Source organism: Colobus angolensis, unplaced genomic scaffold (assembly GCF_000951035.1).
Source record: "Colobus angolensis palliatus isolate OR3802 unplaced genomic scaffold, Cang.pa_1.0 Scaffold94, whole genome shotgun sequence".
Lineage (NCBI taxonomy): Eukaryota > Metazoa > Chordata > Mammalia > Primates > Cercopithecidae > Colobus > Colobus angolensis.
Window position 1 is genome coordinate 2,737,216 of NW_012123376.1, and position 15,008 is coordinate 2,752,223.

General features: G+C 36.4%; 2 protein-coding genes across 3 annotated transcripts in view; one reads left to right on the forward strand and one right to left on the reverse strand.

Annotated features, from left to right (window-relative positions):
* DIS3 (DIS3 exosome endoribonuclease and 3'-5' exoribonuclease) overlaps nucleotides 1-8,194 on the forward strand; it is a 27,327-nt gene extending 19,133 nt beyond the window's left edge. For both annotated transcript variants that reach the window (XM_011932157.1, XM_011932156.1), the window contains exons 15-21: nucleotides 1,033-1,119; nucleotides 3,513-3,669; nucleotides 4,989-5,203; nucleotides 5,312-5,480; nucleotides 5,604-5,762; nucleotides 6,490-6,612; nucleotides 7,270-8,194. In XM_011932157.1, coding sequence (XP_011787547.1) covers nucleotides 1,033-1,119; nucleotides 3,513-3,669; nucleotides 4,989-5,203; nucleotides 5,312-5,480; nucleotides 5,604-5,762; nucleotides 6,490-6,612; nucleotides 7,270-7,353 — 994 coding nt within the window. In that variant the 3' untranslated portion in view covers nucleotides 7,354-8,194. The remainder of the gene's footprint in view (nucleotides 1-1,032; nucleotides 1,120-3,512; nucleotides 3,670-4,988; nucleotides 5,204-5,311; nucleotides 5,481-5,603; nucleotides 5,763-6,489; nucleotides 6,613-7,269) is intronic.
* A 1,608-nt stretch (nucleotides 8,195-9,802) lies between these two features.
* Nucleotides 9,803-15,008, reverse strand: part of BORA (bora, aurora kinase A activator) — a 28,286-nt gene continuing 23,080 nt past the window's right edge. Inside the window, 2 exon segments of the mRNA XM_011932160.1 lie at nucleotides 9,803-10,861; nucleotides 12,187-12,318. Of these exon segments, the coding sequence (XP_011787550.1) occupies nucleotides 10,796-10,861; nucleotides 12,187-12,318 (198 nt within the window). The 3' untranslated portion in view covers nucleotides 9,803-10,795.

Consider the following 15,008-nt stretch of genomic DNA (forward strand, 5'->3'; position numbering starts at 1 on the left):
TATTTCACTTAACTTGCTCCATCTTATTTTAATTTTTCTCCTCCCCTTCTTTTTCTTCTCCATGATTGTTCAAGGTTGCCCAGCCTCATTAAAATGCACACCACAAGGCAAGAAAGGAATATTTTTGAGATTCTCTTTTTAGTATGTATTCCTACTGTAGTTCTTTTACTACAGTTGAGGAATTGAGGAAGACAAGGACTTAGACTTAGTATTTCACTTAACTTGCTCCATCTTATTTTAATTTTTCTCCTCCCCTTCTTTTTCTTCTCCATGATTGTTCAAGGTTGCCCAGCCTCATTAAAATTTTTAGTTTTAGGTTGATTTAGAGCTGACCTCATGAAAGTTATGTCAAGGTATAAGAAACATTAGACTTGCCTTCCTTATGGGAATTTACTTTCCAAAGGAGAGCTTGCCGGCTCATTAAATGAACCATGTGTGTAAAGTCCTGAGCATGGATCGTTTATCTGACACTTAGCAGTCAAATATTAATAGCCATCACTACTTGTAACATATTAGTGATAGTAGGTTATCAGTTGCTTCTCTGTTGGTGTAATCTTTGTGGAGGATACTTTTGAACTGTGGATCTCCTGGTGTTACTAAGCTACCCACAGCAGCTTCCCTTTTGCCCCTCTTTATTGTCCCCTGCCCCAATAACTGTTCTCTGTAGTAAATTAAATACAGCCAATCCCCTTCTTTATTTGTAAAAGTGATTAAAAGCCTATGTAGCTCAATAAAAACTCATTGTTTGGATACAGAAGATACATAAGCCCTTGAAGCACAGGGATTCAGATTTCCTTGTGTTGCTATCGTCCTCTCTTGTTAAATGCGTTTTAAATCTACTGAGCTATTGATGAAAGCCCTACTGAGCTGTTCATGAAAATAGAACATGAAACAGCAGATGGTCATAAAGCCTTCAGAAGAGCAACTATTACATATTTGCTGTAGTCGTTGTCTTTTTTAAAAGAGTATTTCTATAATTTTGTCTTTTATTGGCTTGCTTGACTATAGTTTTTCTCTTTAATTTTTATTTAGGGCTTTGACTCTATCTTCTCCTGAAGTTCGATTCCACATGGACAGTGAAACTCATGATCCTATAGATCTGCAGACCAAGGAACTTAGGTTTGTAATTTTTTTTGATGGGCAGTAGGTAAGATTTTTTATTTTAAATGTCATGTCTACTATAAGTACAAATAACCAAAACATTTATATACAAAATAATGATTAGGGTCATGATTTCTACTTTATTTGGCTTACAAAGGACAGAAAAGTAAATTTAAGCTCAGTTTTTCTTCTATAAAACTGCATTTAGTCGCATAATATAAGAACTTTCAATTTGAATTTGTTTGCTTTGATGTGTGACGTATTAGAACTTGACTAGTAATAGTTATAGTAAGATAAAAAAAGATTACCCTGATTAATTTCTAAAGTAGAATATACTGTAGTGCAGGAGTTCCCAGCCCCTGGGATGTGAGCATTACCATCTGAGATCCGCCTTCTGTCAGATCAGTGGCAGCATTGGATTCTCACTGGAGCGCCGGCCCTGTTGTGAACTGTGCATAGGAGGGATCTAGGTTGCACACTTCTTATGAGAATCTAATGCCTGATGAAACCATCCTTCCCTCCCATCGTCGCATAGAAGAATTGTTTTCCATGAAACCAGTCCCTGGTGCCAGAAAGGTGGGGGGTAGGATAGAATAATGGATAGTAGGATAGATAGTAGGGTAGAATAATGGTGAAGATCGTGGGCTGTGAAGCCAGACTCCCTAGGTTTGGATGCCTCTGCTGTTACTACTATTACATTGCGAACTAAAGTAGTTATTTGACCTCTGTATGCCTCAATTTATTTGTCTGTAAATTACCTGTGACTGATAATGGCGCCTACCTCATAGGTGCTGTGAGGGTGATATTAGCTATTGTTGTTTATTGATTTAGTTAAGATGTAGGAAACAAGAATTTTTTTGTTAAATCAGAGTTTAGGCCTCTTTCCCTGCCTCTTATTCATATTAAGGTAATTCTGGAATTCAGCATGCATATACACTTTTCTAATAGATGACCAAGGGTTAAAAATGGGAATATGCTCAAATTTTTTACTTAGAACCAATATGTGCTTTAGTGCTATTATAATGTCTAAAAATCCCTTATAGTAGAACTTCTGTATATGTCTAATGTTAGTGCTAATAATGAGCCCAGTACTAAGAGCTTTTATGACCAAAAGGTTGACACTAGCTTTGCCAAAGTAAAACGTCAGTCATTTCTTCTTACCAAGAAGAAGAAAGAACACATTTCTAAGATGTCCCCATGTGATTAGAGGTCTTTCTAATATTTTTAAAATGAATATACTTTAGAAATATTGTTAAGAAGTTACAAGATGAAACCTGAATGAAAGGTTAATACTGTATGTTCATTGACTTGCAAGACAGAAAGCACTGTATCAACAGAAGATGGATCATTTTCTAAACTAACCTGAAAATGGATGTGAATAACTATATAGAGAATGACAGCAGTATCAGATTGGTTGAGAGTTTTGAAGTCAGATTGTGTGAATTCAAATTCTCATACTGCTAATAACTCTCACCTTGAGCAAGAGAATAATGAACATATCCTCAGTCTTCTCATCTGTAAAACAGTGTGTAGGGGTGTGTGTGTGTGTTGAGGGCGGGATGTACTTACAGCACACTGACTGGCCCATTAGAAGTATCGAAATTAGCTATTATAAATATGGCCTCTTCATTTGAGTAATTTATTGTTAAAAATTTTGGTTTTTAAGCCAAAATTTGTATGATCTAAATAGCTTTTAATTCCTGTAAACTTTATTGATTTACAATTAAATAAAAATATTTTTGGACCTAGTAAAATCAAGTAAAAATGCTTGTTTTCATTTTATATGTAAATAGAGTAGTAAAGCTTCTGTTTTTGAGTGCGATTTTGTTGTTTTTTGACACAGAGTCTTGCTCTGTCACTCAGGCTGGAGTGCAGTGATGCAGTCTTGGCTCACTGCAACCTCCACCTCCTGGGTTCAAGTGATTCTCATGCCTCGGCTTCTTGAGTACCTAGGACTACAGGCATGTGCCACCAGACCTGGCTAATTTTTTTATATTTTTAGTAGAGTCAGGGTTTCACCATGTTGGCCAGACTGGTCTCGAACTCCTGGGCTCAAATAATTTGCCCGCCTTAGCCTCCCAAAGTGCTGGGATTACAGGTGTGAGCCACTGCAACTGGTTGAGTGCAATTTGTAAAGTCTCCTCTAGCATGTAAGATTTGCTCTAGCATGTAAGATTTACTCATGCAGTAGTTGCATAATAAGAGATTGTTAGCAGAGTAACTGAGAGATGAAAGAATCGTAAGTTATTTAAAATACAAATGTACACAGACATATGAATGTTTACATAGGAAATGCTCTTACTATCTTCTTGGTAACAAAGGTAAAAATGTGTGAAAATATGTGAAAAAATATGATATATAGAAGTCTCAGATTCTTTTTTTGTTTTGTTTAATGCTTTTTCCATTGGCAGGGAAACAAATTCCATGGTTGAAGAATTTATGTTACTTGCCAATATTTCTGTTGCAAAAAAAATTCATGAGGAATTTTCTGAACATGCTTTGCTTCGAAAACATCCTGCTCCACCTCCATCAAATTATGAAATTCTTGTTAAGGCAGCCAGGTCAAGGGTAAGGTCCTATAGTTTGAAAAATCATCTATTTGTGTTTTGATCTACCTGTTGTTCTAAATAATTTACATTCATATTTCCATAAAGGTTTTATTGTTTGTTAATAACAGGAATATGCCAATAGTTCTTTTTTCTTTTGGTTTTTTTTTTTTGAGACAGGGTCTCACTGTCACCGAGACTGCAGTACAGTGGCACAATCTCAGCTCACTGCACCCTCCATCTCCCAGTCTCAAGCCCTCCTCCTGCCTCAGCCTCCTGAGGAGCTGGGACTGCAGGCGCACACCACCATGAGTGGCTAATTTTTTGTATTTTTGTGGTAGAGATAGGTTTTCACTATGTTGCCCAGGCTGGTCTCAAACTCCTGGACTCAAGTAATTATCTCATCTTGGCCTCCAAAAGTGCTGTGCTGGGATTACAGGTATGAGCCACTGCACCCAGCCTAATGTTTTTCACCGTATGCTAAAGCCAGATGCTTAGACTAAGATATATGCAGCATCCTGGTCATATAAACTCTTCCATGTTTCCTTGCCTTTATGCATGTTTCATATGTCTGTGTTGCTTCATGGCTCCTGTCAACCACCTAACTTTACAAATAATGTATTTTGTGGTTTTTGTTTGTTTGTTTGTTTTTTACTTCAACTCAGTTAAATCCTTTCCATTTCATATTCATAATAAGAAAAGTATATTTATTCCATACATGGAAAAGAGGAAACTATAGAAAGAGCACATTTTTTCAGCCCTGTATACCCACTACTTCTTGTTAGTAGGTTTTCATTTAAGGGTGCTCACCCCTTGGGTGACTATGGCTTACATTGCTTTTCCTTGGATTACCTCGTTAGGCCCTGTCTTTCTCATCTAGAAGAGAGGGAGCAGTAATGTTGGACTGCAGGGCATTAGTCTAACACGATGGCATTGGTTTCTGATTTTGGATCAGACTTTTATGGCATGCATACCCAGCTTCTCCAGATTCATAGGAATTGAATCAGCTTCTCACTCCTCTGCTCCAAGGCTTACTCTGTAAATAGGAATTTTTTTTCCTTCATTATCTTACTTCTTCCAAAGACCTAAGGGAAGAGATGTATATTTGACTCACCTCCCTAGGGTAGAACAAGGCAGCTAAATTTGATGAATCCTAACATTGTTCTAATGGAACTGTAGTGACCAGTACAGTTTTGTTTCTGGCTATTACTTCTACTTTGAAGGGAAGGAAAATAACAAAAACATGATGTTTGTTCAGTCAGATCAGTTATATTTTGAAGACATAATGGTGCTGACTTAGAAATGTTTAATATGGTGCTCTTCCTTTCTTTTTGTTTACAGAATTTGGAAATTAAGACTGATACAGCCAAGTCTTTGGCTGAGTCTTTGGATCGGGCTGAATCTCCTACTTTTCCATATCTAAACACTCTGTTGAGAATATTAGCCACTCGCTGTATGATGCAAGCTGTGTACTTCTGTTCTGGAATGGATAATGATTTTCATCACTATGGCTTAGCATCTCCAATATACACACATTTTACTTCACCCATCAGAAGGTATTTTTTTATGAATTTAAAGGAGATAGAAAATAGTTAATTTTGAATTTTAAAAGCACATATTAGTACTGACATACTACGGTTCTTATTTCTCCTTCATCTGTCTAGATACGCAGATGTCATCGTTCATCGGCTTTTGGCTGTGGCTGTTGGGGCTGACTGTACTTATCCAGAGTTGACGGACAAACACAAGCTTGCAGATATATGTAAAAATCTAAATTTCCGGCACAAAATGGCTCAATATGCCCAACGTGCATCAGTGGCTTTTCATACCCAGGTATTTGCCTTCTGTCGATACTGCTAGAAAAGATGAAGTTTTGTTCATTTTTAATTTAATTTCAATTTTTTTTGTTAATTTCAAAATATTTTAAGACTAAATAAGTTGTATGTTATTTTACAGTTATTTTTCAAAAGCAAAGGAATAGTAAGTGAAGAAGCCTATATTTTATTTGTAAGAAAGAATGCCATTGTGGTATTAATTCCAAAATATGGTTTAGAAGGGACAGTCTTTTTTGAAGAAAAGGACAAACCAAACCCACGGCTTATTTATGATGATGAGGTACAGCATTTCTCATGTTTGTTTTCTTTTCTGGGGGGCACTTTTTCTTTGGGAGTTCGTAAATGGTACCCATAAAGCATAAAATTATTTTTTGTACCCTGAAGAATTTATCCAGATCCCCAAATACATGCCAGGAAATCTACATTTAATTTGGCCAACTAAGCTATGGTTTTACTCACAATTTCCCGCCTCTATATATCTTCTCATATGCAATTGTTGTCTTCGATTTTTTCTTTTATACCATGTAAAGTTTTGCCCTACATGCACCAATAAAGTAAAGGAATAAATGACTATTTACAACTTAGGGAAGGAACTTTTTTTTTTTTTAACTTACTTCCAGTGTGTCTTATTTGACACACATACTCCCTATTCACCTTAGGAGAACCACAGCCCTGAGAGAATATTTGAACAATAAACTGGCCAAAGTACCTTTGTGTTCCTCTACTAAACTAAAAATTTCCTATTTATTAGTGGGTTGATAAATTAATCACCAAGATTTTAATGAACATATATATATTAGAACTATCTTAATGAAGGAGAAAGTATGCACATAAATAGGTCATATTTATGTGAGACTATTAGGTTTATGGCCTTTGTTATGTTGAACACGTAAATGCTTACTAATTTTTATATTTAAACTTTCACTATGTAAGATAAATTATAAAGGATTAGAACCAAGCCTCAAATGTAAGGAAGCATTAAGAATGATAAAATGTGTTTTGTTTAGATACCTTCACTTAAAATAGAAGATACAGTGTTCCATGTATTTGATAAAGTTAAAGTGAAAATCATGTTAGACTCATCTAATCTGCAGCATCAGAAAATCCGAATGTCCCTGGTAGAACCACAGGTAAGGCCAAACTTAATATTTCCTTGTTGTGATGGAACAAACAGTACATATTTTGTCAAAGAGAGGGACATAGTTATTTCTGTTTAATGTTAGAGGGAACCCTATAAGTAGTGTAGAAACCAAATATTTGCATAGCAAATCCTGTTTTCTCACTGATTTCTTTAGGCCGCGGGATTCTAGACATCTGAGATTCTGCTCAGGTCTTTGGTGGCAAAATAAAAAGATCTTCCATTCTCCTGCCTAGTCTTTTCTGTCTAGAAGTTTTGAACTCTGCACTTTGAAGATGAAGTGTAGATTTTTCACCTAAGATACTGGTTCTTAACCTTTGTCCTTCTCCAACACACTTGAAACCTCTGATTCTGTCAATCACAGTGGCTCCTCATGGGGAAGGCTGTTTTATAATTAAAAAGAACACTTCCTAAATGACACGCTTCTCATCTATTGAGACCATGTCTACTTTTTGCATTTTTGAACCACTGTTACTTTGTAAAATACATTGTGTATAAAACCTGTATATATTCTGTGTATAAAACCCTTTCCCCTCCCTACCACTACATCCTTTTAAATTTGAAACTGGCAGTGGGGAAGGGGAAGATGAGGATGAGATGTATTTTATCCTTTAAATCACCTTATTTCCCTCCATTTGCATTATCTTAGATACCAGGAATAAGCATTGCTACTGATACTTCAAACACAGACCTTAATGGACCAGAGAAAAAGAAGATAAAGCTTGGAAAATAGCTATATTCAACAAAAATCTTCAAAGACTGGTTTTATTTTTAAAAGAAAAAACTTGAAAGAACACTTCTAAGCCTAAGTATGTGATACAATTTGTTACTTTTAAGTACATTTTAATAATTTCAGACATTTGCATTTTTATTGAATGGTTGACTGTATCTGTCCCATCATACTGCTTTACTTCTGGGTTGAACAGAATTATTTATGCAGAATAATTCAATTGAATATCCATCACTTAAATACAGTGACAGGATAGCAACTTCAGGGATCTGTACAGATCATTTAAATGGAGTGCTCATCTCATTGAGGAGCAGATTAATTTTGCATAAGTACTTTGATTATTTAATATTTGTAGGAAAAATCTTTCATTTTCCTACAGAGGAAAATAGAACAATTTTAGAAGCAAGGAACAATCTTCTTTTCTAAGTCTTGGAAGCTGTCAGTGTTGAGGATGTAATCTCCTTTGCCATCTTTAATTCACCTAATTTATACTAAGTATTCTCTTACTGTCTTTAAAAGCTTCCTGTATTTTATTAGTGGTCCTTGAACAACTGTGAATGTTTGAGAATTGGTAGAAAGGCAAGAAGTAGGATATTTTGACCTGACTGGAAAGATGGTTGTTTTTATTACCAGGTAATAAGTATGATCATTGTTGAACTTCAGCTCCAGTGTCTCTCCAGAATAAGACATTGGCATTCAAATGTCTATATCTTATTACTTACAAAATAAAAAACAGATAATTAGTGGCTTTTAAATTGTAGTTGTATCAGTGTATATATACATGAGGGGAACTGTTTAAAGGCATACTAAAGGGAACAGATTAAAATAAGTATTATTAATAAAATTTGCTGTGCCAGACTGACTACTTCCTTTGCTAATCACAGAGATTGGTAATGATTAAATTAATACTTTCAGGAATATTTTGGGATAGGGTTGCCTTAAAACATTTTACTTGGCTTATTCAATTTCTAAAGCACTTACGGTGTGTCAGGTTCCACTCAAGTAAACTCTGTCTTCAAGGAGCTTGCAGTATAGTGAGAAAAGCCTGGCAAGTAAATCAGCAGGTATACTGAATAGGTAGCCATTTAGGCACTCAATAAATGTTGAATAATTTTTCCAGTTTCCTATTACTGAGGAAGATCTCCATACATTGAGACAGAAACTTGTGTCAGTTGGAGGAAAATAGACTTGAGTAGTCTTTGGTCCAAGTAAAATGGGTCAGTGACACTAAGAGTAGGAGTCAAAAAACCTTTTCTGTGAGTGTTGGAACATTTTAGACTTTGTTGGCTATGGTCTGTATTGCAACTATAGTACACAACTCTGCCGTTGATAGTGTGTAAGGAGCCATATACAATATATAAACAAATCAACATGACTGTGTTCCAACAAAGCCTGATTTGTTAAGTTTCATATATAGTCATGTGTCACTTAATGACAGGGATACATTCTGAGACATGTCGCTTGGCAATTTCATCATTGTGTGAAAATCATGATGTAATTACACAAACCTAGATGGTATACCCTCTGGTATCCTATATGGGACAACCTATTGCTCCTAACCTACAAACCTGTATGGCATATTACTGTACTGATTGCTGTAGGCAGTTGTAACACAGTGCTAAGTATTTGTATATCTAAACATATCTAAACATAGAAAAAGTACAGTAAAAAAAAATATAGATATATATAAGATATAAAATGGTACACCTATTTAGGACATTTACCATGAACAAGTTGGCAGGACTGGAAGCTGACTCTGGGTGAGTCAGTAAGTGGTTAGTGAATGTGAAGGCCTATATTACTGTGCACTACTGTAGGCTTTTATAAACACTATATACACTTAGGCTACGTAAAGTAATTTCACTATGATGTTACCATGGCTATGTCCCCAGGCAATAGGAATTTTTCAGCTCCATTGTAATCTTACGGGATCATCATCATATATTTGGCCATTGTTGACCAAAAGTTATGCAGCACGTCATTATAATTTTGATGTGTCACAAAACATTACTCATTTGATTCTCCCCACCCCTGCCAACCATTTAAAAAACTTTGCTGGCTAGGTGCAGTGACTCACGCCTGTAATTCTAGCATTTTGGGAGGCTGAGGTGGGTGGATCACCTGATATCAGGAGTTCGAGACAGCCTGGCCAACATAGTAAAACCCCATCTCTACTAAAAATACAAAAACTTAGCTGGGTGTAGTGGCAGAAGCCTGTAATCCCAGCTACTTGGGAGGCTGAGGCAAGAGAATTACTTTAACCTGGGAGGCAGAGGTTGCAGTGGGCCGCGATCGCACCACTGCAGTTCAGCCTGAGCGACAAGAGTGAGACTCTTGTTGTGTTCATGGTTAGTGTGTTGAAGATGAGCCAGGTACATAACGCAGCACATTTTCTGCAGGTCAGCAGTAATATTTCAGGGTACAGTTAAGGAGGAAAGAAGAAAATGACACATTGATAACATAGGTCTTTATTTCCTAGGGGTACATATGAATTATTCCCTTTTGAATGAGACAGTTTTTAAAAGTTGATTTATAAATACAAAAATACATTCTCCAAAGATAGTATTTCCAAACTCTTATATACGCATCTACTCCCAACATGGATATAAGTTTTTTTTAAAAAAATAGTTGTATATAACATACATATCTGCCCCAGTGTTACTTCACAGGCCTATGCCCTACAGGAACTCCTCTCCCCCAGCCCCACTTTTTCTCTTGGTTCTCCCACATTCTTACTCTCCCACATCCCTACCCATGTTTGAGCTGGAAAGGATGTCCCTACCCTAGGCATGAGGTATATTATTCTGGGCACCACACATTTGCCCCATAGATAACAATACATGTGATGATGTCGCTAGTACTACCTTTCTAGTATTTACATATTTAAAAGTAGTAACTAGAACAGTTATCACAGGAACTAAGAATTTTCCCCACAGAGGTGAACAGTTTAAGAACTAAAATTTCAGGAAACCTGTTTAATTTCCTTTTTTGTATCTTCGATAAGTTTTATATCTAAGATCTCTGGGTTATAATTCATCTGTATGTTCAAGCTTTTATGTAAAAATATATAGTGCCTTCAGTTTTAACATAGTTTCACATGTTCTCAGAACTGCTTAAATTCAGTGCTATCAGGAAGGCTTAATAAGTAGTTCATTGACCCTATCAGATAGGAGCACTCAGCTCTGTCACAATTTGTTGTTAAACACATCACTATAATGTTAAGTATAAAAATATTTATTGATAAAAAATAAATTTATAATTCAGCAATTTGAAGTTCCAGGAGCATTTCTGTTGTTCCTATGTCAGTAAGCCCTTGATTTTTCACATTAGGGAGGGAAAGCGAAAAATGTTACTTGAAGTAATTTTTCCCCCAATCACCATCACATTGATCCTGTGCACAACGATATATGTGAGGAACTCTTAAGCTTAGTCTTTGATTCTTATTCTATGGACTGCTGCACTGAAAAGGACTTGCTGTTTTCATCCAACACCTCTGTGTTGTGTGGTCTTCCTGTGAAAAAGAAGACAACACCTTGTTTTCAGTTTAAGTAGGACCACTCGAGGATGCAATTATCGGAACTGTTTTTAAAACCTAAAAGCACATTTCTTTAGCTGAACTCTGAAGGTACAGTAAAGATACAGTATTTTATAAATCAATATTCTGTATCAAAAAGAATTCAAATGCTTTGAGAGGCCAAGGTGGGAGAATCGCATGAGCCCAGGAGTTTGGGACTAGCCCTGGCAACATAGTGAGACCCTGTCCCTACAAAAAATTTTAAAAAGCTGGGTGTGGTGGCACATGCCTGTAGTCCCAAGCTACTCGGTAGGCTTAGGTGGTAAGACTGCTTGAGTAAGTGTGGGAGTGAGCTGTGGTCATGCCACTACACTCTAGCCTGGGTGACAGAATAAGACCTTGTCTCAAAAAAATAATAATAAAATTTTAAAAAATCCTCCATGTATCTCTACTTATGTTTAGATAGATAACTACATCTGAAACAGGATGGGTTTTGTTCAGGTTAATATTAGAAGAGACCTTCTCTGATACTACTTACAACAGAAAGGCAATTTGCTCATACTATATACAACAGAAAGGAAAACTAAGGTGGCCTCCCTATCAAACTTTGGTTGCACATTTTGCTGATATTTATAGTATTTTATAAGAAACTGCCAGACAACAGCAGTGCGAGGTGGTTCACACCTGTAGTTCTAGCTACTCAGGAGGGTGAGGCAGGAGGATTGCTTGAATCCAGCAGTTCAAGGCTGCAGTGATCTATGATTCTACGACTGCACTCCAGCCTGAGTGACTTAGAGTAAGACCCTGTCTCAAAAAAAAAAAAAAGAAAAAAAGAGAAAGAAGAAATGGCATACAAGGCTGTGCATGTTGGCTCATGCCTGTAATCCCAGCACTTTGAGAGGCTGAGGCAGGAAGACTGCTTGACACCAGGAGTTTGAGACCAGCCTGGGCAACACAGTAGGCCGTGTCTCTACAAAAAAATAAAATGCAAAAGAAATTGGAATATAAAATTAAAGACTGTCCTGACTAGTGCCTGAAATTATAAGTTTCTTCAAGTAGGAATATATAACCATCTGGAGGGTTCAGTAAATGCCCTCATCAAATATATGCTACCTTTGCACACTTTGTAGTATGTAAGATACTTGTGTTACTATATTCAGAGTAAACAAAATATTTCAAGGCTATTGGATTTCAAGAAAATAGGCTTTACCTTTTAGTGTTTTAAATTTCATATAGTTTCTCAATAGTATTGTCTAATAATCGAAATTATTTTATATTTCTAATCTAAACAATATTAGGTTTTCTCTATGTTTTCTCTGTACCTTCATATTAAATGCTTGAGATATACTCTCAACTTCACAGGTTTGTGCATCACTTTCTTTGCAGTAACTTTCTGCCCCAACTGTATCCGTAATATTGCTTCCACAATTCTGCGTATTATAGCCACTATCCATCTGACAGGGGAAAAAAGAAAAAAATACATTGTGAGGAACTTAAAAGTCAAATATTTAAAGAAGTAAACCACTATAAACTATCACTCACTGCATCTGAACGATCCTAACGTGGTCATGTTGAACAAAACTCAAAAGTAATGCACAACTATAAAAGGTAGTTCTGCATAGTACTGATTATTGTAGTCATTTTATAATTCCTTCCAATGAAATGTATCTTGTAACTTCCTTAAGAATCAGTGAATAGTCTACTGACAAAAGGCTTTCCTGTTACTTTGTGATCATACCTAGTAGACGACTGAGTATTACAACTAACTTCACCTTCCAAGGCATTTTCCAGGCTTGTCTCTAAATGGCTTGGACGCAGCTCTAAAATCTACCAAAAAGGCATGCTGCCTTTAAAAAGGTTATACTATATTCACACCTAGTTGTTCACAATAACGCCACATATATAATGGCTCTAGATGTTAGTTCAGTTTTTCATATTAATAAAAATTGTAGCATCCTAAGATACACTTTTTCAGTGCAAAAGAGCAAAAAAGATTCTAGCCAATTTCCAGCTTGGTATATATAAAATAACACTTACTGAGTGTCGCTAAAAAGGCCAGGCACTATCTGTATATATTTAATATTTTTTTCTCCTTTCAACAACCCTATTACTTTACTAGAGAAGGAAATTAAGGCTTAGAAAGGTTAACTTTCACAGTGTCATCCAGTGATGAGGTGATGAAGATGTGAGACCTCAGTCCAGGTTCTGTTCAATGCACAACACTCCATTTACCTGTATAATGCAGAGCACCAAAGAAAGCAATCCACAAGGGAATCACTTTGCATTTAAGCCCTCCCTGCAAGTTAGGATCAGAGGGAAGGAAAAAGCTGACTATCGTTTTGTTTCCCTCACAAAGGTACAGACTAGCTGAGAAAATACAGTCTATCAGTTATAATCCTGGAAAAATGTTCCCAGTTTTCAGGGCTGGATACATATCTGCTTACTACTGGAGGTCATGTTCCATTAGAACAAAAGTCTTGTGACGTATAACATTTTTGGGGGAAAGCCTTGTTCTGCTATCATTCAACAGCTACTTGATCAAAAAAAATGTCAGATTGCTCCCAGAGATTCTGCTGATAGTTCTTCCTTCTAATATTCATCACTGCCAAATAGCTGGCTTATAATGCAATACTAATATGTAACTGGATATATATGGAAGGAAGTTACTCATTAGTACAGCAGAAGTAAGTAAAGCATGTAGGGAGTTTGTCCCACACTATGGGAAGAGCAGGATTGATGGGAGCCAAGTTGAGATGGTGGCTGACTTCACTGTCTCTCATCTAGACTTCTGCTAATGTCAGTGCCTAATATGTACCAACCAGGCAACAGATACCTTGTTATCCCCCACAGGCATCAAGGTAGGCATCAATCTCACTTTATAGCTAAGAAAGACGAGGGGATACAAATTAAGAAGTCGTGTTCTATTCACTGCTATGTAAATCTTGCCTTAAGATCCCACAGCCTGGAAATAAAAGAACTCGAATTCAAACTTGGTTCTCACTGCAAACTTTACATTCCAGTTGGGCAATGGTGCCTTTAAATGGTGTCTCTATGTCAGTCATCTAACATGCACTTTGTTACTAAATTTATTTTTCTACCACATAAATCAGACGTTATTGTCTTTTAAAACATTTAATTGGCAACAGTTGTGCCCCGTGATAACATTCCTTGACATCTGGGCCCAGCACTTCAGCCCTTCCCTCATCATTCTCAGTCCCCCTTGTTTGTTACCAGAGGACCTTGCCTCCCATTACTACTTATGTTTTTGCTTTCATTATTATTTTAAACTGACACACAATTACACACATTTATGATGTACATGATAGTCTGATATGTTTACAATGTGTAATGATCAAATTGGGGTAATTAGCATATCCATTAACTCAAACATTTATCATTGTGTTGGGAACTTTCAAAATCTGCTCTTCAAGCTATTTGAAAATATACGATAAATTGTTAATTACACTCACCCTATAGTGTTATAGAACACTAGAATGTACTCCTATCAAGCTGTACTTTTGTATCCATTAACCAGCCTCTCCCTATCCCTGCTCCCCCTACCCTTCTCATCCTCTACTTCCCACCACTATTCTACACTCTTCTATGAAATCAACCTTTTTAGCTTCCTCATATAGAAGTGAAAACATGTGGTATTTATCTTTCTGTGCCTGGCTTATTTCACTTAATGTCCTCCAGTTCATCCGTGTTGCTGCAAATGTAAGGATTTCATTCTTTTTTATGGCTGAGTAGTATTCCATTGTGTATATATACCACATTTTCTTTATCCATTCACCTATTAATGGACACTTAGGTTGATTCCATAGTCTGGCTATTATGAATAGTGCAGCAATAAACACTGGAGTGCAAGTATCTCTTTGACATACTGATTTCCTTTCCTTTGGATATATACCTACTAGTGGGATTGCTAGATCACACATGGTAGTTCTATTTTTAGTTTTTTGAGGAACTTCCATAATAGTTGTACTAATTCATATTCCCACCAACAGTGTTCAGGCACTGTTTACTATTATATTAATCACAATGATCATGCTAATATCCTGTAATCCTATTATTATCCCCATTTAAAGAAGAGTAGGCCGGGCGCGGTGGCTCAAGCCTGTAATTCCAGCACTTTGGGAGGCCG